Source organism: Seriola dumerili, unplaced genomic scaffold, assembly GCF_002260705.1.
Source record: "Seriola dumerili isolate Sdu_G_001 unplaced genomic scaffold, Sdu_1.0 BDQW01000149.1, whole genome shotgun sequence".
NCBI classification, from domain to species: Eukaryota; Metazoa; Chordata; class Actinopteri; order Carangiformes; family Carangidae; genus Seriola; species Seriola dumerili.
Window position 1 is genome coordinate 5,869,293 of NW_019174404.1, and position 26,582 is coordinate 5,895,874.

The 26,582-nt window shown below is 40.5% G+C and overlaps 1 protein-coding gene across 1 annotated transcript in view; it reads right to left on the reverse strand.

Annotated features, from left to right (window-relative positions):
- Positions 1 to 1,878: 1,878 nt before the first annotated feature.
- The window catches only part of LOC111225732 (phospholipase D1-like), a 31,434-nt gene continuing 6,730 nt past the window's right edge, over positions 1,879 to 26,582 (reverse strand). The window contains exons 2-26 of the mRNA XM_022750753.1: positions 21,962 to 22,177; positions 21,019 to 21,188; positions 20,717 to 20,859; positions 19,715 to 19,826; positions 19,382 to 19,447; positions 18,519 to 18,577; positions 18,178 to 18,270; positions 17,018 to 17,170; positions 15,551 to 15,700; positions 14,735 to 14,818; positions 11,980 to 12,061; positions 10,895 to 11,005; positions 10,570 to 10,755; positions 9,589 to 9,808; positions 9,285 to 9,413; positions 8,772 to 8,890; positions 8,255 to 8,368; positions 7,194 to 7,304; positions 6,882 to 6,970; positions 6,596 to 6,709; positions 6,383 to 6,432; positions 6,124 to 6,258; positions 5,523 to 5,676; positions 5,152 to 5,269; positions 1,879 to 4,581 (exon numbers count right to left, since the gene is read on the reverse strand). Coding sequence (XP_022606474.1) covers positions 4,357 to 4,581; positions 5,152 to 5,269; positions 5,523 to 5,676; positions 6,124 to 6,258; positions 6,383 to 6,432; positions 6,596 to 6,709; positions 6,882 to 6,970; positions 7,194 to 7,304; positions 8,255 to 8,368; positions 8,772 to 8,890; positions 9,285 to 9,413; positions 9,589 to 9,808; positions 10,570 to 10,755; positions 10,895 to 11,005; positions 11,980 to 12,061; positions 14,735 to 14,818; positions 15,551 to 15,700; positions 17,018 to 17,170; positions 18,178 to 18,270; positions 18,519 to 18,577; positions 19,382 to 19,447; positions 19,715 to 19,826; positions 20,717 to 20,859; positions 21,019 to 21,188; positions 21,962 to 22,145 — 3,171 coding nt within the window. The 5' untranslated portion in view covers positions 22,146 to 22,177 and the 3' untranslated portion in view covers positions 1,879 to 4,356. The remainder of the gene's footprint in view (positions 4,582 to 5,151; positions 5,270 to 5,522; positions 5,677 to 6,123; positions 6,259 to 6,382; positions 6,433 to 6,595; positions 6,710 to 6,881; positions 6,971 to 7,193; positions 7,305 to 8,254; positions 8,369 to 8,771; positions 8,891 to 9,284; positions 9,414 to 9,588; positions 9,809 to 10,569; positions 10,756 to 10,894; positions 11,006 to 11,979; positions 12,062 to 14,734; positions 14,819 to 15,550; positions 15,701 to 17,017; positions 17,171 to 18,177; positions 18,271 to 18,518; positions 18,578 to 19,381; positions 19,448 to 19,714; positions 19,827 to 20,716; positions 20,860 to 21,018; positions 21,189 to 21,961; positions 22,178 to 26,582) is intronic.

Genomic DNA, 26,582 nt, shown 5'->3' on the forward strand with positions numbered 1-26,582 from the left:
CTTTATAAATAAAGATTGATAAACCAGTATCTCACTGAAACTGTGAAAATAAAAAAGTTACAGTTTAAACTTCATGAACTGTAGGACAGGGCTGTTGAATTTGCCACATGCTCTTCTTGTTTGTTCACTAGCAAACTAGGTTCTCCAGCAATTTATAACTGAACTTTCATAAAGTTTGGAGACTCACAAGAGACAGTTCAGAAAAAATTAATGGACAACAGTGAAGCAGCAAAAGTGGTGGAGTGTAATCAAGTAGGCAACAGTTACTTAAGTACCACAATTAGGTACATTTTAAGGTACTTGTACTTTACATGAGTACCTTCTCTTTACATTTTTTATTCTTCTACTCTTCAACTATTTGTAGGGAAATATTCCTACTTTTTGAAAGCTGTAGTTACAGATTCAGATCTTATACAGCATACTGGCGTTAATTTGATACATGGTTATAGATTAAACCTCCCAACAGTATTATAGACTTTATTTGATCAGGTGTCATAGAGATTGATGTCATTACAAACTGAACTGTAGCCATAAATAATAGTTAAAATTAGCTCACTCCTTACCAGTTATACAACACTGTTGTCGATATTAATTGTGCAACAGAATATTTACGATCATTGCTTTCATTCTTGTCATCAGAGAGGACAGGAATGTTGCTCACTGTCACTTTCTAGTCTGACAGGTGGGAAGATGCTGCATTTCATACGATCAAACTCAGGGTCTTTCTGTAGATCTCACTTCAATAACCCCCTCCCACACACACACACACACACACACACACACACACACACACACACACACACACACACACACACACACACACAGGGATGGACGTGTAAAGTAGGACTCTTGTTAAATGGTCAAAAAGTAATTTTTTTCAGACTTCGGAAAGCCACAAAATGCATTATACAACTGAACTTCATAAATGAAATTGATTTGATTTTCCTGTGATAAGTTCATATGCAGAAACACTAGAATGACGCATCAGTGAAACTGTTCACAATCAGCCCGTAACCACACGTTCACACAAGAACCACTTTTCCAAAGAATACAAAAGTGTTGAAAGGGCTAAAAAAAATATTAACTGCCTCCAAGGTGAGAGTAATTTTCCATGCCAATCAAACCCAATTAAGATCTTAATGCTGAGCTGCTGCAATCTTAGGGTGTGAGCAATTTTCCACAGAATTTCTCCTAAATTTCTGGGTCCTCATAAAACTCTGCTCTCTTCCTTATATTTGCCAAGAATATCCCTTGTAGTGTTTGTCGTGACTTGCTTACATGTATGTCAGTCCCACAAGAGTCAATTGTAATCATGAGGATTAGTTGCACGCTACAATAGCTCAGTTCCACATTAACACATCAGTGTCAACACATCGGTCTACAACACTAGGAAAATCTGACGAAGATCACCTGTGATAACCTTAGATGTTTTATATTAAAACTGGCACCGACATGTAATATAAGACGTGGCACTGATGGTAGATCCCATGAGAATCAGCAGCTTCGTGTCTGTTTGAAATAGACCACTGTGTGCTCTGCAACTTAAACAGCAAAATACAGTAACGATGAATTCTCCATTGCTTTTGTATTTCCACACTTGGTTTATAAAGATACTCTATTATGTTATCACACATTTCAGCACCAGTATAGTTTACCACTTAAACTGCTGATGCAGTGGAAAGCTTAAAGCCACATTGTTCTTGCAGTGAAACTCAATAGTTTGTTTGTGCCTTTTAATCACCACTTTTGTATTTGAGACTTTTGTATTGATTACATTACAGCTGCAAAGGTTAGCATTTCCATCAACAAAAAAAAAAGAAAAAGAAAATATTCAATTAAGAATAAAGGCAGCTTTTACATTAATTTGCCACTTTTGAATGTATCATTATAAATATAAATATAGCAAATTTTGCTGATGTGTCGTACAGGATGAATCCTGGGATAAGAGTTGTAAGTAATTCATAGTTGGCTACCAAACAAAAGTTGCGACATGGGAAACAGGTAAAACATCATTTTTGTTGCGTAACAGACAAGTAATTCTTGTGAAAAGTTGGACAAAGAAGTCTTTGTTTGCTTTATTTATTTTCCCAAGAAATCTTGGCGCTCTCAGAAGTGCAAAATCTCAACTATAAAAACACTTATTATGTGATGGACTCAGACCAGAACAGCCATGCAGTTTCACCTGCTCCAGTCACACGTCAATATGATGCAAATGTACTTATTTCAATTATTTTCATGCGATGAAACAAACAAAAAAAATCCAAAGATAATTTTTTATTTGTTAGCCATTTAAATTATGAGTTACACTGTGTTAAATGAACAGATATAGAAATTAGAAATACCTTCAACTGTACAAAAAAAAAAAGAGAGTGGAAGCAAGACGTTGAGGTAAAGGGATTCAGATGATGATGCTTATGATAAAGAAAGAGGCTTAATTACAAATCCACAACCATCCATACAACCATGCTATACATTTAAACAATAAATGTTTAAAGAATGTTAAATGATTCATATTCCATAAATAATGCACTGACAAAGATGGCAAGGTTCAACAAAGCAGGCAATATTGTCAAAATCAATAAAGAAATAAAGAAAAGCTGGTTTGTCTTTGTAGAAACAAACGGCATAATGTTTCCAAACATTATCTCTTCACTTAACATTTATTAACTTCCTGGTCCCATATAAAAACAATTCATTATCAGAGCCTGTGCTATGCATTTATTGCTTCTGTTAAATAAATGTCAGGTGTTTTCCCTTTTATCAGAAAAGTCAAATGAAGCAATTCATGTTGCTGATAACCTCAGAGAACATCTTTAACCAATTATATGCCGTAATATTTTATGTGTTTGTCACAATAACTGAGCATAGCTGGATTCCACAGGACTGGTTATTTAACTTCACATTCGAGAGGGTTGGCGATCAAAACAAGACACTCTTTGCAGATGTTAAAAATAAAAACTAATTAAACTAATTAGTCAACACAGAGTCCAAACATTCACATATACAAAAAAAAAAGAAAAATCTATTGACTCATAGGTCACATGAAAGTAAAAACTAAAAAACGCAGCTAGAAAACTGCCAGAAACCTGGAAACGTAACAAGCAATTTCAAACTGTATCTTCATATGAAAAATCTGCCTCTGGCATCAGCTGCATGCTATACAGGAAATATTGGTTTTTATGTTCATTGTTTACAAACTACTTAACAGAAAGCCTTCGCCATAAGACTAAGAGGAAACCAGGCAGGAGATCTGAAAGTCTCGCCTCAAACTGTTCCATGACTGTAGACGGTATTTTTAAGAAGCCAGCACCATCTGTTGAGCAAAGAAGAAACTGCTTCTTTGAATTAGTGGGCAGATTGTCTCATCCAGCCTCCGACACGACCATTCCCTCTTTGATCTAGCCACGATAATGTTCAAACACAGTATGTGGTGTTGAATTAGCTTTTGTACAAACTTCACTTTGATTCACATTGATTTTAACAGTGGAGAAAAGCTCTTGTCTCATTTGTCAATAATTATCTCGTACAAAACACCTCTGACAGTAAATATAACGCCTCTGATGGGATGTGATTGGTACATGCATCATGGAAACTGTTTCAACAAGATCCGAGCGTGGTTAGGAAATCATGCACCACTGTTGGACCGGTAAAATTGTCTGCGTGCATGTGCGACCACGGTGAAGAGCAAGCGCATGTCTTTGGATTAGAAAAGATCTACAAGATACATCTGAGACAACAACCCGTCTAAAGCAGCACATATGCGAGCTTAACAACTCTCCCGTGAGCTCATATACAGCGTGTTTAGCACTAATGCACCTTACGTCACAAACTCGGTAAATCACAAGCATCGTCATCCGTGTATTTTGTTCTATCTTGATCCAAGAGCTGAGTATTTATTAGCACTGTTGTCTAAAGCCCCAGCCTGGTCCCTTAGAAATCCTCACTGTCTCGTGAGATTTTCCAACTGTCCAAAGGTCCAAAGGTGTAAGTTAAGTCCAGAGTTGAGTTTGATTCCCAAAAAACCCCAAGTTCATGTGCCAACTTGGATGCAGTCCCAATGCAGTTACAGTTACTGTCCTCAAATGTGACATATTTCTGTTCTTCATACATCCCAAAAACATAGTGCTTACCCCTTTTAAGCTGTAACTACTGTTTAGTGTTTTTCAGTAGAAACAGATTTGAGAGATTTGTCAATTCCCAGCAGTCACATCAGCCCTGAAGAGAGCTGTAAACCTGCCTCTCATCTTGCAAATCCAATATTACACATTCGATGATGAGCACGATCCAGAGGCTTCGCTCATGAACCAGTTCAGTTCAGATGTGTAAGTAGGTTGCAGTAGGTGGTTTTCACGTCCTTTATGTCCAGATCTCAGTTGGGACCATGGACTCCTTTGTTCCAACAGAGGGCATGAGGTTATGCTCCGACAGGAAGTCCAGAGGAAACTGGACCAGGAAGCCTCGGATTCTGCGCAGCTCCTCGTGAGCGCGGGTCAGGTCGGTCTGGGCCAAGCCTGGTTTCGACTGGAACTGCTCCAGCTCAGACATGTTCCTCACCAGAGACGAGGGAAGGCAGCGAAATACCTGCCGCGAAACACACACACACACACGTGTGTACTGCAAACATGCTGCTGTCTTTAACTGAAGCCCACTTTATAATGGCGTGGCTCAGCCTGTCCATTACTTGGGTTCAGACTGAAATGTCTCATCAACTACTGGATGGACTGACATGATGTTGGGCACAAACATTTAAAGAACAGTTTTTTTTATAAGTCTGTCTTAAAACAATACTCATATGCCTGAATGTACACTGAAACACTTTACTCTTTGCTTTGGTGCATACAAGACAAAGGTCCCTTTGTAAAAAGCAGCCAACGGAAGTGATGGGGGTCAAAGTCCAGACAGCTCATTCTCTCTTTGTATTTCCTATGATATGGAAGATACCCACTTGATTTGATAAACTCAGACTGTACGTTAGCATCAGCTGAATTTGGGTTTGTATTTCTGCACAGACTAAGGAAAGTAGATTAGGTTGACTTTTGCTGGAAAACTGTGAACCTAGTATAGAGCCGAGGTTGACAAAGTACAGCTTCAATTGATAAAACTTGAACCAAATCATACAATTTCCCCCCTAAACCATCATGTCCAACCTACCTTCTCATAAATGGTGGCGTTGCGGCCAGCTGTGGTCATCCACACCTCCTTATAGAAGCGATCGCTGATTGGGTCAGACAGGTCAATGCTGGTGTCAGTGTGACCTCCAAGGATGGTCCTGTTAGGAAACAAGGGGAAAGAAGGGGGGGGGGATATAGTAACTTTAAAAAAGGTGGGAAAACAAATTCTACTTTTTTTTATGTGTAAAATGTGATTGAAGTTTTAATTTGAATTTTTCATTGGAGAATCTTTTTAGTTTTCAGATTTACCCTGAACCTTTTTTGAACTTTATACATACAAACGACAAGATAAAACAATTAAATTCAAATAAAATCATCAGCTTTTTTTTAATAAAGTCACAAGTTTGTAACCTGAAGCATTCCAGGCGTATCTGGAGTGCGTAGGGTCCTGCGTCATACTCCTGTCCATCCATCACTGAAGACACCTTTTCAGAGTCCTCAACGATCACTGCCACCTCACTGTCGCGTTTACCCAGCATGCTTCTGTCGTTGATGTTGGCCGAACCTGACACAAACACGCACAACAAAAATTAGAGATGGAACTGAATCTCTGCATTTATCTCACTTGCTCTTGGTATTACCTCTTTATCGTGTTGTGAATAAAAAGATAAGAGCTTCTGCTTTTGTTTAACTGAACTTATTAATACCGTGGCATATGAAGACAGAGGTAGCCTTTTGCCTTTTGTTACTATGAGAGTGAGATGCACCTTTTCAGCCAGCAGGTGGCACAACAGAGCTACGAAACAATCAACACGAATCTCAACAGTATTCTCATGCACATTTGTGAGCTGCACACATGGTGAATGAAGAAAATGTAGAGCCAGATTTTTGTCGTTATCACACTTCGGTGGTGTCAAGGCAGAGCGGTCTCAAAGAGCAGCTGGTGAGAACAGCACAAGAAACAAAAAAAACAGAAGAAGAAGGTGAAAGAGCAGAAGAGAGACAGACTGACCAATGATGACTGTGTTGTCATCGGCGATGAGCATCTTGCTGTGGACGTAGATGAGCTCCGTGACCAGGCGTCCCTCCAACTCAGCGTGAGTCCGCAGACCAGCGAAGGAGATGTAGTTCATCCACTGGTCGTCCACTGGGAAACAGAGGAGAAGAAGAACACAAAAGACAGAAGAGTTAAGGATGAAATCACTTTTCAAACTCATAACTTAATATCAGGTATAAAAACAGTTAATATTACTCTTTATTCTTGTACTTACTCTCCCTTTTCAGCTGGGAGATGATGGAGTGCTCTCCTCTGATCATGGTTCTGAAGAGATTTAAACTCATGAGTACATCCAAGACTTGAATAAACTTGAAATAAAAAAAAGAAATCAACTAGAGAAGATGATGCCACCTCATTGCGCTTCCTCATTTCCCTTTACTCTTCCTCTTTCTATATAAACAGACGTCTTAAAGTGCATGCGGTTCACCTGTAGTTGAAGTGCATGACAGCCTGAATGGCGTTCCCTCCTCCCGTGGTGATGTCTCCCTCAAAGCCAGGGAGCAGAGGGGTGACCACGTAGACCCGGTACTTCTTACCCTCCCTGTGAGCAAACACACATCAGTTACATTAAGTCACACGGACTCTCAGCGCTGGTGTAGGGAAGCAGAAGCAAAGAGAAGCTAATCTTGTATTTCTATGCAGTGCATACAACTTCCTTCCTATAATTACAAACATTACTTAAACAAAGAGAGGTTTAATGTAAAGGGAAGTACTTGTGTGCTCTGATGATCCTTTCAATGATAGCGTCTCCGATCTTGTTGTAGACCGTCCTGTTGTCGGCACAGCTGATGAAGAACTGGTTCTGAAAAGAGAGAGATGTGGTTATGGCTTTCAGGCTTTGAAATTACAAATACAGTTTTCTGTAACCGAGTAATGAATGAAGTAATAAAAGCCCATCAAAGTGATTCCCAATGGAGCTATTTCATTACTGATATTATTTGTAAATCCTCCGAAGGCTTCAGCTTTTTTTCCCCACAGCTGAGTAATATGAAAAAAGACCATTTGTCAAATCAGTGCTGCTTTACCTCGATGTAGATGTAGTGTTTGCTCTTGGCGATGACCTGGATGTAGGCGTTATGGATGGACTCTTCGTGGTACTTTATACCTGCCGACCAGTCTGCTGCTGAGCGCAACACCTTAATATATATATTTATATACACACACAGACAAAGGCATTATTATAGCAGTAATTCTACAAAAGGGCTTCATGTTGCACCTATTTCATCACCACCGCGAGTGTGAGAACATAAATAAGGTAAGACGAAATGAGAAGTACTGCCAACAAAGCGCCTGTGGTTGTTACTTCATATCGAGCCAAGCGTTGTTTTCTGTGCAGCGTGGAGCTCGTCGGCGTTGTGTTTGTCTTTGTATTTACTGCAAAAAAATAGGCTGTTTTTTTCTTGGATAGTCCTGGCTTCTGTTATATAGAAGGTTATAAATCATATACTATACTAATTTAATCAGTAGATACAAAATTAGACACAGTAGCGTTATAACACATACTTTCCAAAGTATTGAGTATCATCAGAGGTGGTTTTACAAGATACAAATGGAAAAGTTGGACACAGTTCAAAATCAGACACATAAACATTTAACAAGTGACACTGAGGGAAAAACATAACACTGTCTCCTAAAGCAGAAACATGATGGACCTATGACAGGATATTCATGCCCTTCTTTTTTTAGTCAGGCATGTCACTCGAAGGTCAGTTCCTTTCGGCTAAAAACCCTGAACAGTCAATGGCAGGTGCAAACCTTCGCAGTTATGTAACTTTTTGGCCCATAGAGAGATTTTCTTTTTTTCTTTTTTTTTTTTTTAATGCTCACTCTCTTTTATCTCTTTCCAGTGTTTGCAGACTGTGATGTAGAAGACAGTGTGGGAAAAGTGGGAGTTTGTACTGTGTGTGTTCTTTTCTTTTCTCTTTAATTTTCTGCAAGTGGTGCTTTTTGTTGTTTGGTCCATGGTTGTTTTTTTTCTCATTTCTCGTTTCTGCAATTTTTATAGATAAAAATCAACAACTTTTACCATGTTTTTTTTTTTCTTTTGTGAGTTCAGTCAGACAAAAGCTACTGCATATTCTCTTACCTGCACTTTGGCGTTGACGCAGTCTGGGACTTGGTATCTGAGGTCAGTGGCGCTGGAGTGAGACTTGGGCAGCAGGAATGGATAAGACAGAGAGCGATACTTTGGTTTCATGATCTGTGGGAGACATCATTTCAGCGAGAGAGAGGGTAAATTTAGAATCAGAAATAGCAGAGAAACAGAAAAGTGTGGAAAAGCTGGTGCCTTGGAAAGCATGAGTGTGAGGATTAAGGTATTTTTCCACTGTTCCAGCCAAGCATGTCCTGTGATTTAGCCAGGTTAGTGTTTACCCGTCTAAATATCTCATCAGCTTGCTGCTTGCTGTAATCAAAACCCTGAATTTGCTTTACTGCAAAACAGTGCCATCAAAAAGAGTTTGCCAACAAGGAAACTTCATCTTATAAAGATCCTGTTTAAAAAACTAAAGCTTTAAGTTTTAAGCCCTACATCCCTGGCCATATTTGATAATGTATATAGTGTGTGTATGTGCGTGTGTGTGTGTGTATGTGTGTTCAAGTGCCTTTGTGAAGTTCCAGCGCTGGATGAAGTGTCTGGCCACGTCACGGGCGGCTCTGCCATGAACCACCGAGGCGATGTCATGCCAAGGCATTCTGGGAGTGGTGTATCTGTCGATAAAGTCTGCACAGAGGGAAAAAATTTGGAAAAGGAGTGGAAATGGGAGAAGGGAGATGGCAGCAAAGGGATGGAGAGAGGATAGAAAGATGCAGTGGGGTAGTGTGAAAAGGAAGATGGGAGAAAGAGGAACAGAGAGGTCAGAGGGTTTGTTGCAGAGGAATAGGGAGAGAAAGATGGAACAAATGTTGCAAGTGTTTTCTGGCACTCAGCTCTAGTCTATATTAGTTTTCCAGCTGACTATTTGTTTCCATCAAATTGGTGTGACATAAAATTGATGGGACAAAGAGCGATATTAAGAACGGATTGTATATACTGAAAAGAACTTCAAACCTTGCAATAAAGGCGGCTTTTCAGAGTAAGAGCTCAATAAGAAAGTGTGTGAGTGTGTGTAACAGACCGTCGAACGGTTTCTCCAGCTGGATCCAGTCCTTGTAGACAAAGTTGCAGTAGTCTTTTCCATGCCAGAAGCGAGTGTTTCCCTGTAACTCTCCCACACCTGTCTTTAGGCTTTGCACAGAACCACTCCCTACACACACGCACAGAATGAAAATAATATGGTAAATGGACTGCATTCACAACACATAGTACTTTCATACCAAAGAGCTTTGCCTCTGATTCACCCATTCTCGCCCACACCGACACACTGATGTAGAGGCGGAGGTAGTAGAGGTGATTCTTTCACATTCCTTCTCTAAACATACCTGCGCTGTCCACACTGCTGACACTGTCCGCATGTTGCAGAGTGTGTTTATGCAGGTGCCTGTACAGACTGAAGCGAGCCTTCCTGTTGCGACCAGTCCCCTTCAGCTTGGGCAAGTCCACCGGATCGCTGGCCGGCGTCCCTCGTCCGTTGCTCTGGGAGACGCCATCGACAGCGGACACGCCTTTACTGGACGGAGTATTGGTGGAGCCAGCCTGATGCTATGAAAACAACAGTAATGTAAATTACATAGGACAGGTGATTAAGGACAAGTTAAACCTGGCAATATGTGATGTTGTTAGGAAAATGTTTGGCAGGCCTGAAAACATCAGGATTTATTGTCTGGAAACTACGAATGTTGACAAATAATTGAATGGAAATCATTTTTACTTTTTGTTGAAAGGCTGTACTTAAACAAAGCTTGTTCAAATGGTTCCTCCTTTGTAGGACACTAATGTCCTCAATAAAATCATGGCAATTTTCAAAGCATGCTGATGTTGCTGTCCAGTATTTGTGTAGATATTTTGCTCAGGACCAAAGAATTGGCGGGACAGACAAACCCCTGCCAATCTAGAAGAGTGGTAAATCACTCGATGGATCAAGGTTAATTAAATATACTGACTGTAAGGTCAATGATGTTTGTGGACTTGTGTATGAAGAGGCCTGTTCAATAGCTGGCACTGCAGAAGTGTTTGTTCCTTCAGTTCTGTATTCAAGCACATACACAGTCACCACAGGCAGTACATGCAGTGCCACTCTGCCCCCCCCCCCCCCCCCCCCCCCCAACCAACCCCCCCCCCCCCCCCGTTCTGCCACTTTGTGAGTCTGAATGAATCTCAATTCCCTCTCCTCTGCTCCATCTACTCATATTTGAACCATTTGCCAGGAGGTTAGAACCACATTTATTGCCTATAACTCCAAAAGTGCGGACGGGCAGTTTTTAATCAGTTCTGTGTGCTCGTGTGTATTTTGTGCGTCTCACCTGCTCCAGGGCCACAGAGCGCGTCACACTGCCGACATCCGTCAGCCGGTGCTCTCTGTCGTCCCAGCGACCGTACGCCAGATCGATCCCGCCCACGAAAGCCACCGATTGGTCAATGACAATGATCTTCTCGTGATGTGCCCACAGATAGACGGAGGAGGAGACGTGGTCTGGATGACGCATCACCTGGACCACAAACATGTGAAACACAGCACATGCTCACTTACATATTAGGATAAAAGAAACTCATGGGCTTTGCAAAAACACACATTTTTACAACCACCACACTACACCTTCTTGCCATACACACAATCCATTCACTTACCTTAATGTTGGGGTGCATGTGCATGAGGGTCCTCTTGCTGTAGCCTGAGTTGATGCCCAGGGCAAGCTCCACCTCCTTATACAACATCACAAAGATGCGCACTCCCTGTTGCTGTTGGCAGAATATTCATATTCAATATTCACTTATTAACACTTGACCATTGGTGGAAAAAGAATTCAGATCTTTTTCTTAAGTAAAAGTAGCGATACCATGCTCTAGAAAATCCTTGGTTTTATTCAAAAATGAGTAAGTAGAGAAATATTAGCGACAAAATAAGTATCAGAAGTAAAAGTACTCATTAGGCGGCACAACTGAGTGAACTGAGCAATAGCAAAACTTGCAAATAGCTACATTAACAATGTATAATTATAAAAACTAAAAGGCCTTCAGTGTAAAATCTTTAATCTGAACTAGTACATATAGCTGTCAGAAAAATGTAGTAGGGCAATGCAGTGGAATTATAAGGTAGCATAAATTTTAATAAATATAAATATTCATGTACAAGTACCTTAAAATTGTATTTAAACGCTGTATGGTGCTTGAGTAAATGTACTTAGTTATTTTTCACTACTGCACTTGACCATATATTTTGGTTTCAACACACTATGAATCACTGCAAAGGAGGTAAAGTACTCGGTATGGTACTTAAAGTTAACAAATAAAATTTAGGTCAAAGTACACCACCCTTAAAAGTGAATGAAAAATTGGCTTAACTAGTAAATATTAATGTTTTTATCTTTATAAGACACAATTGCTATGCTCCTTTATCAATAACAGGTCTGTTAATAACAGTCCATTTATCCTCTACACCCCAGGTTATGAACTGAGCATACTCAAATAGTGAAGACCTACATTGTTTGCAAATGATCCCACTAGTTTCATCTAATCTATGCAAGGATTCCTTTCCCTGTGAGCGCATGCGCACATGTTTAGTAAGCTGTAAGGAACTAAGTGAAGATTAATGGAAGATAGATTTATATCCACTGCCTAAAAAGGCAAACGGATCTCTTATTTTGAAGGAATCTGTTTCTGTGAAGAACTCAAACCATACAAGGGCTAATTTTCTCAGTCTAAAGCCAACTTACTGCTTTGCGTTTGAGGATACAGTCCAGTCTCCATCTGTTGCCCTCTACCACAGGTCTCTTGAGGAAGATCTCTGGACTGAGCCTGACCAAGAGTGAGACACAGAAACAGATACATATAATTAGAGACACAGAGAAACAGCTTTCTGTCAGGCAACAAAGTGAAAAAATAAAACTCAGTAAAGGAAAAGGACGAAAAGGAGTTGCTTGCATACATCCTTTAAAGCTGCCAACACATTTTACACATGAAAGACGTGACATAATGATTTATTGTGGTCTCATGAGCCACTCACATTGGCATCCTGAGCTTACATGTCTACAGTGCCATTGGCTCATATTGCACTGGCTGACACCTCATTGGTTAAGACCATAAGCCCAGTGATTACTGCCTTGCGACAGAGGGATTTCAGCCACGTCAAACAGTCACACGTTTGGCTCCGAGGGACCATAAACTATTACATTACAAATTACAATGGTTGGAACATTATAACAGTGTCAGTGGAGACAAATGCAGTGTTTATTTCCCATTAGAAAACTCCACACAAGACACTATTAAAAATCTGACAGTAGAGAAAACTCTTTTTATGTAAACCGGTTGAGCTGGTTATTGATGAAACATTAGATTTGCATTTTAGTGTGTCACGACACGATTTCCCAGGTTATTCTACCCTCTGGGAATAATTGAGTATTGTTTACAAGTGTGACTGCCATCTGACAAGATTGTACATGACAGAGACATTATATTTTTCCTAATTTTGAAAGGAAATATTCGCATATCTTCATTTCACGTTCCTGATGTTCAGCATCATTATGTCCTTGCACAAATGGAAAGCTACATATGCAAGCAAGCACACATACAAAGTGCATAGTGACACAATGATATACTTTCAGGTCATCTGACAGGTCACATCATAATCTCTCAGGTGGTGAACATGAGTCCTGACAGGTAAAAAAAAAAAACTAAATTCAGGAGCGACAGGGAGAGACAAAGGGGATGTAGCGGAAGTGTAAACAGATACGGAGCCTGTATCTTTCTATCAGTGTATTTCTGTTCTCGGTGTGTGAATGAGGTCGTAATCAGAGACCAGTGCCACTGCGGTGTCCAGCGGAGAGCCAGGACTTGTGGGTAATACATAATGTAATGTGTGACAGCATGTACTACACTAACTGGGTATCAGTGTCAAGCTGTCACCTCATTCTTTGGCAACAGTCTGATGATGGCCTGGGTGTTTACCAAACTACTGAAATAAGCCATTACAACTATGCTAGATTATATTCATCTGGTGTATGATACTATTTTTACAGCTTCATCTACACGCACAGTGTAATACCGCTGCACAGTTCCTCTATCATTGGAGCTTTTGTGTTAAAACAATCCAAGAATTACAGACTATTAGTCCAAGTCCAAGACGATTCTCGCGCAGTAAGTAGTGCGGAATATGTGCATGTACACATCATTTCTGCTTTACAACATATCACGTATCTCACAGCCTCTACCTTAACGTGCTCTTGAGATGAGGTGCTTTTTTTCTTTCATTCAATCATTGAAAGCAGAGAGGGATGGGAAACATGGGGAAATAACACGGGGGAGTGAAATACAATAAAGGAATCCAAGCCCGAATTGACTTGTGAATGATGTGATTACATGGTATGCGCTTTTGACTTATCTTTTCCAAAATAGGCCACTGTGTTCCAGGCATTTAAACTTACAGTCTGCACTGTACAGTTTCCCACTGGGGCCTGTATCATGTGGCAAGTTGCGCCAACAATCTTTGGACTTGAAGGAAACCTGTGGAGTTTTTGACCTCTATTAGCGCTACTGTGACGCGGTTCTTGTCTCGTACGTGCACACAAGGACGCATATGCATGACCACCCAGGTGCAATGCACAATGCACAAAGAAGGGCAAAGAAGAAGAGCTAGCTAGTAAATGTGGATGTAAACAATGCAGGGCTCAAACTTTTAAGGAAAACCGCCTTGCAAATGTTTTTTTTGAGGAAGGAGATGTGCTCAACATGTTCGTTAGATCTCAAGGACGCAGATGATGGATTTCGGTGAGTAAACACTGAAGGTAAACATAACTTTTGTTTGTTTACATGGAAACTCCATGTGGCACTTTTACCTCCTCATGAAGCCGGCTCACTTTTAAGCTGGCTAGATCACCATGGCAACCTATGCCGCACATCTAAGCTTCAGTTCAGATGCTCAAATCAGAATGTGTCAAATTTTATCATTGTATCTTCAATATTTTGTCTCTATTTCTTTTTGTTTTTTCCTGTCTTTGGCGTTCCCTCAGTGTATATTTATGAGATTCACAATAGCGTTTCCTCAGTTCCTCAGTTACCATTATGTCATTTTTATTGTTTTTATTCATAACTTAGTCATTTATTGCTCTGTGCATGGATGTGGATGGGGGGGTATTGTTTTTATTGCTTTTACTCTGTAAAGCACTTTGTTTTTAATTGAAAAGTGCTCCACAAATAAATCTGACTTGTGACCAATCAGTCCATCACTGCACTTGATAATAAAGAGACAAGTAATGAAGAGCGATGAAGCCAGGTAAAGTAGCTGCGTAACAAAGACGATGGGTTTTCATTCTCTCGTGTTTGAAGTTGCGGCCGCGCTGAATCGTTGAAGTGTTAAAACAAGGCAGATATAGCTCACTGAGCTGTTTATCTCTTTTCTGCGTTCTCACACTTCAGTGCTGACAAGCAGGCACACACTTGCATGTGCACCCAAACCACACACTAGAGACTCACCACCAGTCAGTGATAAAGATTTCCTCTTTAGCCTCCTCCAAAGCGTCGGCCACATCCTCCATGTAAGTCTTTCCATTCACATACCTGCAACAGAACATGGCTGTTATCGCTGAGTAACCGGTGAAAACAGACATCGTCACGTGTGCTTGTGTTGACACAGACACACACACACACACACACATGCACAAAGGTAAACAAGCATATATAATGTTTCACTCAGAACAACATACAGCTCTACCGTCTTGCCTCGAAACTACCACACAGCCACAGTCACACTGAAGAAAAGAAGTGTGAGGGGAGAGAGTAGTGAGAGCACATTTGTCCGTTCACTTTCCTGACTTCCTTAACTCAGTAACACCCTTCAGCTTCAGGCTACGCCCATAGCCGTGTCATCATGACATAACTGGTCTTTAAAGACTCTCTCTTTTTCCATCAGCTCACAGGGCCTTGGCATGTTTTCCCCCTCAGGCTCTGTGCTGACTACAAAGATACTGCAATGACAGTATCACACAGATGATTCCATATCACGGAAATGTGCCAGCTGAGGGGGAGAGAATGCAAAAAAGGGAAAAAAAGGCATGAAACCTGGTGAAGCAGCAAAAAGAGAGAGTTGACTACTCTGTCCTCTCTATACATTTCCATAGTTACCAGTGAAAGACTAACAGAGGAAGGCAGATAAAAATAATATATACAGAACATCAGTTCATTTATTTTTCTCTCCAATGTTCAGCTTTTTTTCTTTGTTTCAAGTCTTTCTGATCACGCGCCAACATCAGGAACAGCTGCACCAGTTGTGTTCTAACACAGTGTGGTTACCATTTGGCAGGGATGTTTTCCTCCTCCTGTGCAAACGATCCAAAGCGGTGATCTCGCAGGAAAGCCTTCCCATGATTCCTCACGAAGCTCTCGATGCTCTGACCCCACCAGCGGGCGTGTCTGTAGCTGCTGCACTTAAACACCAGGGTCCTGCAGGGACACGTACAAACACAGACACAGTGATGTTATTGGACTGAACCACATTTATGCCAAAAAAAAAAAATGAGGTAATTTATTGGCCCTAATATCCTTAACTGAACACACTGATCATCAGTTTAATTTGTGTTTTCCTCTAGTGAGACAATAGAGCTTGGCAATCATTCCTAAAATGAAATAAGCCCTGGGTTAGGAGAGTTGGAAAGGAAAGGAGTTAAAGAACACAATCCATCCTGTGACAGCAGACTGGCAACAACAGCTCTAAGCGATGTTAGCTGTAATATTATAGTCCACTGATTATTTTCTTGGAGCATTGGTTGAAATGTATCCGGTCTTGGCTTAAAATCTAAAGACCAGAAGTTAAGATTCAAAAATCACACAGAGGGAAGTTGAGGCAACTTCTTCACTAGAAGAACAGAATCAACAAATGTGAGCTTCATTTCATTTTCAGCCAAGTTTTTCTCCATCCCTGCTATTGATATAATGCTCTCCTACAAGTTCCTTGAAAGTCTTTTTCTTTCAATGTAGGAAATCACTGAGCAAGAATTGAATGAGACAGGCGGAAGAAAAATGTGCTACCTCATTACAAAAGAACCCAGATGGTCTGGAGGTGAAGAAGAAAAATGAAATCTTACTTTTAGAAGGATGTTCTAACAGAAAAAGGCCTCTGAATTAAATTTGGTTACAGTTAGGGAAAGGTCGTGATCTGGTTTAATACAGAAAACGTGTTTGTTTTACATTTAACAAAGACCATAATCTTTCCTGAACCTTAACTAAAGTGCTAACCACAGACAAGACTGCGGATGTGTACGGCAGTGTCTGGTGTGACAGTTGTAAGGCTGACATCCACCCTAACCACCCAAGGACTCCGCTGCCATAAATAGCACTGAGTTCAATCAGTCATAAAAAAAGATCACTGCCTCTGACCAACATCCAGCCAGTGATTATGTTGCCACCACGACAAAATTGAGAAAAAGTTTAGTCATTTGTGAACGTAATTTCCAGGAGACGGGTGGGATAAGAATCTTATTGTGCAAACAGATTCCACCCACAGCTACCTTCCTAGTAACAGCTGGTTCAGCCCTAATCCTAACCGACTAACCTGCAATGGTGTGTATGATTTACTGTGACTGTGTGAGGGGGCGAGTGAGGAGATGTGAGAATGGAGCTGTATAGGAAGTGGGTGTGGAAATGTTAACATGTGTGTCAAGGGAAGACACGCACACACACACGTACACACACACGTACACACACGTACACACACACACACACACACACACACACACACACACACACACAAAGAAATATAACCTGGAGAGGGTATCGATCCGGACTCCGTGTTTGGTCTCTGTTTCTTTGGAGTCCATCTTGATGCTGAACTCTTTATCTACCAGCAGGACGAAGGAGATGGCCCCCGAGTCTGGCTTCATGTACAGCAAGCACGAGTCCTTCACCACCAGCCAGCTACACAACACACACACATACACATAGTAGTCATTTTTATGATCATCATGAGGATTTCTGATCCGTTCGTCTGTGTAAAGTTCTCCGGATCTCGACTCGACTCGTGTCTTGCATTTCTAAGGAACGGGTGTAGGAAGAAAATCATCATGGGGATGTGCAGTAGGTGGATGGGCCGAGCGTTTCAAACGTGTGGGATTTTTTTGTGTTGTCTTTAGAAAATAACAACAAAAACTGTTCACATAATAATTTGGCTGTGACAAACAGAAAGAGAGAAAAACAGAAAACAGATGAAGAGAGAGGCGAGCGCGTGGCCTATACAGCTGGGTTATTAAAGATGCTGCTGAGACCACAGAAAAAAAATCAATCAAAATTCTGATAACAGCCAAAAATAACACTTATTAAGAGGTTATTATTATTATTATTATTATATTATTATCATTATATTTTTATATATATATATATATTTTTATACATGCAATGAATGGTCACTGTGTTTTAAAACGTTTCTCTTTTTCTTTTTCTTCCTACCATTTCAACACCCACACCCTGACCGCTTCCTGCCAGAACTCTGTCGGGAATGCTTCATTTCTTGTGCAACATAACGTCCATCACACCTACATTTTTAACAAGTTTGCCAGTTAAAAGAAGTCTGTTTTTCAAAATTGAAAAAATGAGAATTCTTGTGTTTTAGAGCCACAAAGATATTAAGAAATTTCAGTAGTAAATAGTGAGGAGTTCCACTAGAAATACCCATCAAGTCACAGCCAAATGTACTTAATAAATTTGCATAATTACACATAGTAAAAATGTCACAACAGTAATATTCGGTATTGAATCAAAAAACACTTTATTTGTCTCTCAAGGAGCAATGTGAGTATGGTGTATGTATCATATGTTAACATGGAAACTAAAACAATAGGAGGGAGAATAAAAGAGGCACAAACAGATGAAGGACAGAGGCAGATAGAGAGAAAGAGTGTAAGACAAGGACAGAGGTAACCACACACCGTTTGGACCAGCGGTAGCAGGCTTGGCTGTGACCACAGCAGTTCATGCCGGGGATACGGTGTCCGCCTGAGCGCTTATAGATCATCCCTTCCCTGGAGGAAGACACAGAAAAATTGTTAAATATTTTCTAAAAGAATTGCAACCTGGGATCAGAAACATAACAGGAAACTTGGAAGTTCGTACATGAGCACATTTCAAGAAAGTATCTCATGGGGTTTTCATCCTAATTCGCTAGATTTCCGCTCAAGTGCTTCACTCTTGAGTTTATCCTCCTGACAGAAGGCAGAGAGAACTGCTTTTAGGGGGAATCGAAGGGATTGAAAGAATACAAAATGCTCACAGTCCTTTGGGTCCCAAGTCATGAATGAACGACAGCTGGCTGACGTCAATGAACTCCATCTGAGAATAGACAGGAAGAGACGACAACAGTGGGCTTCACACAGTGGCTCTTGCAGAGATGTAAGTGATACATGGTGTTCATCAACATGTTCCGTTCACACGCACCATCCACCTGGAGGCGGCGTGACTCATCTCAAATTAACCCTACATGTGTTGTCACATCAGATATGAACGAGTCAGAAATGATGCACAGTATTAATATGTCAGCACACAACAGGCACAATGCTATGGCTAAAGCTAGTATTTGTCATTCCACCATAAGGGTAAAGTAAGTAGGGGTAAGGATAAAGTTCAGTATACTATGTTTGGTACAAAGATGGCTCTGATAATAAGTCACCTCTGTATTTTGCAACACCATTTGTTTTGAAATTGAGAAACATCTTTAACATCTTGTAAATGTTTTGTCACATTTAAATTAGAAAAATTACCCAAATTCCAGTGGAAAATTAAAAAAAAGAATTATCTCTCTGACACACATTTAATAGCAGCAAAACCAACCAATGACAATATGATTAAATTCCTTTAGTGTGTCAACCTAAAGCAGACACAGTGCTATGGGTAAACACGTGACTAATCTGTGTCAACATCCAATGTCCCATCATGAGCATAGAGCCCAGTGGAATGTAGAGAAACACCATTCATTTTATTTAGAGTGTCTCTCAGGTGTTTACAGTAGATGAAATGATACATTGGGCCATAACTAGAGGAGCTTATAATACACACACAATTAGTATAAACCTGACCTTCATTCTGAGGTTATGTTAAAGAGTCACAGCTTGAGCAGAGCTTAGTATGATTACTCACAGTATGGTGATATTTGCGGTACATGGCCATCCTCAGCAGCTTGTTCAAATAGTCTTCTAATTGCCTCTGTAGAAACACATACACTATGTTTTGGCCACTGTGAGTGTTTTAATGGCAGAAACCATGCATATAAACACACTAACATGCACACATAGAGACACACACAGTCAGAGTGTTTATAAAGGACACATGTACTGGCAAGTAGTTCAGTACCATGGCAACAAGCGAGTGCCAGGAGATACTCCTTGCCATAAAGTTAAGACATAACAAAAGTGGATTTTCCAAACAGGAGAGACAGGCAAAGAGGCTGCAGACTCTGTTGCTGCGACGTACCCTCCTGCTGGAGACCTGCTCGTCTCGCACCAGCTCGTCTCCTCCTCCCCTCGGCAGGGAGGGCATCTCCCTCACCTCACTCTTCCTCATCGTCCTTCTCCTCACTGTGTGGCTGACACAGAGAACAGAGGGGAATTTAAATGGGAATATGCTTTTCCGGAGAGCTTACGGTGTGTCACGGTGTTTCCATACTCTAGTCCTCGAGTCTAACCCAGGTGTGTTATTGGCAAAATGTGGTCCTGCAGACACCAACTGTAGCAGGAACTGTGGACAGATTTTGTTGAGCAATTGTGCAAGATACAGTCACAAACCCTTACAGGTGCATAGTTTAGACCAAAATGAAGGCAGAGTTTTAAGATGAGTGTGGTCCAACCCATACTCATTTAATAATGTGGTAATAACTATTGAATACTCATGTAAAAATGTAGTATTAACTATTGAGTACTCATGTAATAGTAATAACTACTGAGTACTCATGTTATAACCACTGAGTACTCATGTAATAATGTAGTAATATAGTGAGTACTCATGGTTTGAAACAGCAACGTGTTGACAGGCATTGTGGTGTGATCCCATCTCAAGATGGTCTCTAGTTTCTCCCTGTTTGCAGTCTTTATGCTAAGCTAAGCTAATGGCCTGGTAGCTCGAGCTTCATATTTAGCGTTCAGACATGAGAGCAGTATTGATCTTCTCGTCTAAATTATGTAAATATAACACTGTTTTTTTAAATATGTTAGTCAATCACATTGTGTCTTTTTGCGTGAACTTGTATTAATCAATCCTTTTACAAAGTCACTTTGTAGAGACTGAAAAAGCTTTGGGTGAACTATTAAATTCTACTTTTAACACATGGTTTTAGCAGATGTGTAGGGCAAGCCTTCAGCTAAAGAATGTAAGTCAATGCAATGTGGCATGTGCATTTGCGTGTACATCTAAACCTGAGTTTTGTTTGGCGTTTGTCCATGTGGGAATAAAAATCTATGTATGCGTGTAGGCGCCAACCTGCGCGAGGGCAGAGGTATCCTCATGAAGGTCTTGTACGTCCTCAGCTCTCTGTGCAGCTCCATGAAATGTTTCTCCTTCCTCTTTACCATCCAGGTAAATTCCCCGTGCTTCAGCTCAATCTTAAACACCGCTGGCAGAGACTAAAGAAAGACACATACACATAGGGAGATGGGGAAATAGTGTGTGTGTTTGAGATAATCACAATGTATTTTTCAACACTGTGAGTAGCAGAAGCAGAGCAATGTAGAATGTGTTTTTCTGATTGTATAGGTGTGTGTGTGTGTGTGTGTGTGCAGCACCTTGTTGACACTCCTGTGGTGCGACAGGTTGAAGCGGTCCTGAGCTGTGGTGAATCTCTCCACCTCCAGGATCCGGGCAGTAATGGGCACGGTGGGGAGGTAAACCTTAGCACTGGCCTCCTTAAAGCCCACTGTGGCGTACACTGCTGAAAATGGGATACGACAGTCCCCTAGGAGAGAGAAGAAGAAGAAGAAGAAGAAGAAGAAGAGGAGATGCGAGGGGTCAGTGTTGTTTTTTCTGTTTGTGCATGTAGGAGTTGTGCGGGATGCTCGGGAGCGAGTAGGCTGCATCGCTGAAAAGTCGGCCTTTTGTTCGAGACTTTCATGCTTCGCTAGTTCGCAGTGTTGGGTCAAATGTTTCTTGTTTATTCTTTGGTAAAGTTTGTGAGATCTAAATTATGTAAAGGAAAAATCCACACTCAAACTCTGTTCACTGTTAGATTCCAGTTTGGGAGCTCAGTTGAAATATTTTCTTGTTCGCCCGACTTCTATATGATCATACAATGTGAACCCTCTGTGTTTGCCTTGGCTACTACCTCTTTATTTCCTACATTTCCCAGAGACCCTGGGAACAACCCTAAGAGGACAGACTCAAAAATACTGGTTTGGGCTTATATCGCCATATAAACCTTGTGAATGAAGGATGAATCTGGATCATAGTCTGACAAATTAGGTTTCCTATAAGTTTAGAGTTTGCATGATCTCACCAAATAAACTCTTTTCCATTGGAAGAACTGGCTCCTTTGTTTGGTTTCACTGTTTTTGAATGGTTTGCCAGGTGTTCTTCGGATTTATCGTTCTCAAAAATGATCACAAGGTCAGCATGTGTTTGGTTTGTGTATTGTTACATTTTCTTTTAGCTATCATCTTATTGTTGGGAGAAATTATGGTGAGATCACAGCCTACTATTTGAGTCGGACAGAAAATATGCAAACAAACACACCTATGTAGTTTCCATCATAGTCGGGCTCCTCTCCGTCCCCTATATCCAGCTCTCTGGTATCCAAGCTTTCCACGAGGTCGGCCATCTTGATACCGTCGTGGACGTCCGGGGTCGCTGTGGTGTCACAAACTTCAGAGTTCACCAGGTTGAGGCTACTGGTAGTTGGCTGAGCCGTACCCAGCATGATTAGCAGTCAGCCCCCAGAGCAGGGGGCACCTAGATAGAGGAGAGGACAGATGATGATAATCATCTAAATTAAAAACACTCAAACAGATTTCGGACATGTGCTGCTGTAAATGTCAACATGAGAGTGTGTGAGTTTGCGTGTATCTTTGTCTATGTTGAAAAATATGTGACTGTTTCGTGAGTGTACAAACACTCCCACAGAGAGGGACTGTCAATTGACTTTTCCAGTGATCCTATACTGACCTCCAAATGATGCTATACTGGGATGGTCATTCCATCATGACTGATTACACAAGTCCCGGACGTTCTTTCATAAGAGTCCCTTAAGGATCTCAAGTATGCAGGCTCTTTTTTGTAAGTTTTTTTTTTTTTGCCTTATGATAGGGAAATTTGAAAGAGATAGGAAAGTTAGGGCAGAGAGAGATATGGAATGGTAAATGGACTGCACTTGTATATTCTTATATTTTTATTCTTTATCTCACTCACACATTAATACAGCCACAGACTTTTCATGATCACGTGCGTCCAGCATTCAAGACACAGCAGCACTAGTATGGAAACATCCAACAGGTGACAGAAAGGAGATGTTGTTGCCTATTCTATAATCATAGCCTATATCTAACTTAAAGGTTCATGAGAAAGATAGTAAATAGCTATGGATCACTATTCACATGTACATGTATGTACCAACAAAGAACAACATACAGCACATACGGATGAGTGACAAGTTACAGTAAAAAAACAACATAAAGTCTGACTCAGGGACCTGTTCTGGGACCAGCAAAGTTTTCAGAACAGGTTTCATGCTCCAGGCTCTTTTGCTATATTAGAGGGAAGAACATCATTCTTCCATAACAGCTTTGCTGATGCTGGTGGAGAACATTGCCTCACATAGTGGTCCAGAATCTCCCTCAGGTGTACAACCTGCTTGAGATGTAGTGACTGCACAGACCACACAGCATGATGATTCATCTCATTTTTGTGCTGATAAAACAATATACCTTGTTTGGAGGCATCTACATTTGTTACGTCTCTCCGCCTGTCACTTTGATCTAACACTCAAAACGATAGTCGATAGTCGTGTTTATTATTCCCATAAGCCATAAACTGTTTTGAATAATAGTCCATTCAGTATTCTGTCAGTAATATTTTACAAAGCTGTTAATTTTGATATTTTAAGAAATAAATTTGAGAAAAAAAAAAATCACATTCTTCTCATGTAACAGTGGCAGGTATGTGACATGTCTCCACATCAGCAACAAAAGGAACACCGTCTCATGCCCTCATGTTTTGTTTTCTTCAACCATATCTGGCCTTGGTGCAGCACTTTACATGTGTGTTTGTTCTATAGTCTGAGGAAGGCCGTGTGTCAGACGGCTAGAGGGTTGGAGAGACCAAAACATTGCTGTGAATAAATTATTCTCACTCATACTCTAACATAAGTAGCACCTTAAACTGTGATGTGACTACTCCCTCCATGAGACAGACGTTGAGGTCTGTTAGTCTGATAGTGACAAATAGCAACTATATCAAGTTCTTCTGCAGTTCAGTGATTCAGTGAATGATTCTGTGCCTCCTAAACATTACAGAGGTCTTGCACAAGCAAACCCACATCCACCCTTCCAACACAGCACCAATGAATGACATGGGAAATTGATTTCCTAATTAACCATGTGTGAGTCACTGTTGTGGTTCGTGCCCTGCAGAGTCAGATAATGACAAAGTAACTGTCTGACTGGAATTCACATGTTCATTACTGATACATGCAGGAATTCAGATCATGAGTCTAATGACTTATGATGGACTCACACACTATCTTCTTCTTTATAAAAGATACTGAGAAAATATTCAGTCCATTGCTGCTGCTCAACACTGTCCACTTCATTTTTGACTTTGAGGTCATTAGACAAACAGTGACTGACTGACAAGCTATTTTTGTGCAACTGTGACAGTGACACTCTAAACCTCAGTGTTACAAAATCATTTTTTAAAAACAAATGAGAACATGTCTCACAAACACACACATAGACTCACTTCTGGAATCTCTCAGTTTATTGTCTGCTCCACCAGAGCAGCTGATTATGGACGAGAAGTCATATCTAATCCACTCATCCAGATCACAGGCTTATACATTCATTCATCTGTAAAGTCTCTGCTCTTTGACTGAGGTTTGAAAAAAAACCGTTATGGTTATGACACCTCGGTCAATCATAACTTCAAAGTTTGTGGTATTTTGTAATCACTGTGTGAGGAGGTCAGCTGACTGACAGCATCCATGGCAATGCGAGTTGTTGATGAAGCTGGTTGGTGTTGGTGATGTAATTTGCTGTGTAAGGCCCCACCATGCTGAGTAAAGACCTGACGAATTAAATTGAAAAAAAAAAAACACATGCACCTACACCTGTGTCATGCTACACTAACATCGCAGTAGTTATAGTGCTTGTGCATGACACAAAGACTAAACACGATACACACAGTACACAGCACATATAGTCAAAATACTCAGTTCTCTGTTTTAGTTTCTCTTTTACTTAAAACACGGCTGGGAACATCAGCTCAGTTTTATAAACAAGACATCAAGAACCTGTTAAACCTGAAAAATGACACTTCTCATGTGTTTGCTCCAACTTTATTTTATCCCCAGCAGCAGCCGTCTGTAATATCCTGCATTACTAAGACGGGCACAGGCAGGGTGTGGAAAATAGCAGTAACACACAGTATTATGCATTTTAAATTTCCACTCTTTCAAGTGTAGGACGCCTTCCAGTAAAAAAGGAAAAATCCCATACAACAAGCAGTACGCTCTTTACTCATAGAAGAACACCCACTCTCATGTGGACCATTAACAAACCTCCCTGTGAGTCAAGAGAGAGTAGAAAAGAATTAAAGATTCGGGAGGAAAGGACAGAAAGACAGCAGCTGCATCAGCTGACAGACTCTGACAGAAGATTTCATCAAACAACAGTTTTGCTATGACTGGAATTTTCTACATTTCATGCACTCCCTTATCGCTGTGCATCACTGTGGATTGTTTTCCTTCCCTCTGTCATGTGACTCCCCTACTTTTCCTTAATCCTTGTGGAAAAAAAACTCTCTCTCTGCTGTATTTTAAAATAGTAATCAGTCCAGGACGAAATGCTAGTCTCTCATATTGTTTTAAAAATTGGCTTGACTGGGTTGTGATTAACATTACTCCAGAGGGTGTGTAAAAAAAATATATATATATATATATTTTGGAGAGGAAAACATTCAAAGTGATGTGTGTGTTTACAAGCAGCGCAGATGCCCCCCTGCTAATGTACCTCAGTTGACTGCATTCCAAAGTGTCTTCATTAGCATGAAAAGATGAGCAGAGCTTGGTCAGACATGTAAACATCTGACAGCATCCTGACAAAACGCAGACAGACAGAAAGCTGTCATTCATTAAATAAACACACAAACGGGACAGAACACAAAAGGATTTTACAGGATACGTGACCTAAAGAGTCAGAGATGGATTAAGGAAAATCCACAAAGAAAAAAAAGAGGGCAGTTTCTTTTAGTCTTAGTTTAAAGTTAGCAGGGAGGAGAGGCAGGAAAGGATGAGTTTTTGGTGATTCATCAGATTCGTACACTGTTTTTCTATGAGGCAAGTTGGGGCAGGAGCAACACATGAACACAAGTCAATTGTTTCTGTACACTCTGTGAAAGCAAAACAAATGACACACTCCAAGACTCACACAGGTTTACAGCTGACTACCTTCCACTGACAACATTCATTTAAGGTGCAAGGTGAAGTATATATTTAATCTATTTCAGTTTAACTTCAATCTGAAACCTTTTGTGTGTGACCCCATCTTGAAAAAAATAAATAAACACTGCTCAAGTGAGGAAGAAGAAATGACCTTCTTTCCCTGCAAAAGTGCTAAATTCCTCTGTTTGCTGCTAAAAATGTTTGTGACAAGTAACAGCACAGCCACAGATAACAGCTTGACAGTAAACATTCCCACTCCGCTGAACAAGATCCAACACGCTCACACAGTCAGAGGAGTCACCAGCGTCACCAGCTGCCTGAAGTGACTGAGTGTCTGTCTGTCTGTTTCCACTCGTCCATGTGAAACTATTTGGTTATTTCATTCATTCATTTTCTCATTCTGTTCTTTTTTTTCCTGGATAAGGATGCTCATATAAAAGTTTGATAGCTGATTGCTGATTCCAAGTCATGGCCATTAGTGTTAATCATTTAAGGAACACTATAATATATATACACACATATAATAAAATATAATTTAACTGGCTCTTTCATGTTTTCAGAATTCAGTTATTTTGTAGTTACTGTGCAAACAGTATTGTACCGCCCATATTCCAGGAAATTCCTTGAAACCACTAATTAAATCATTATTTTCACATTCCCAAACAGAGCATGTTTTTTTTCCAGTGCTGAGTCAGCACTGGC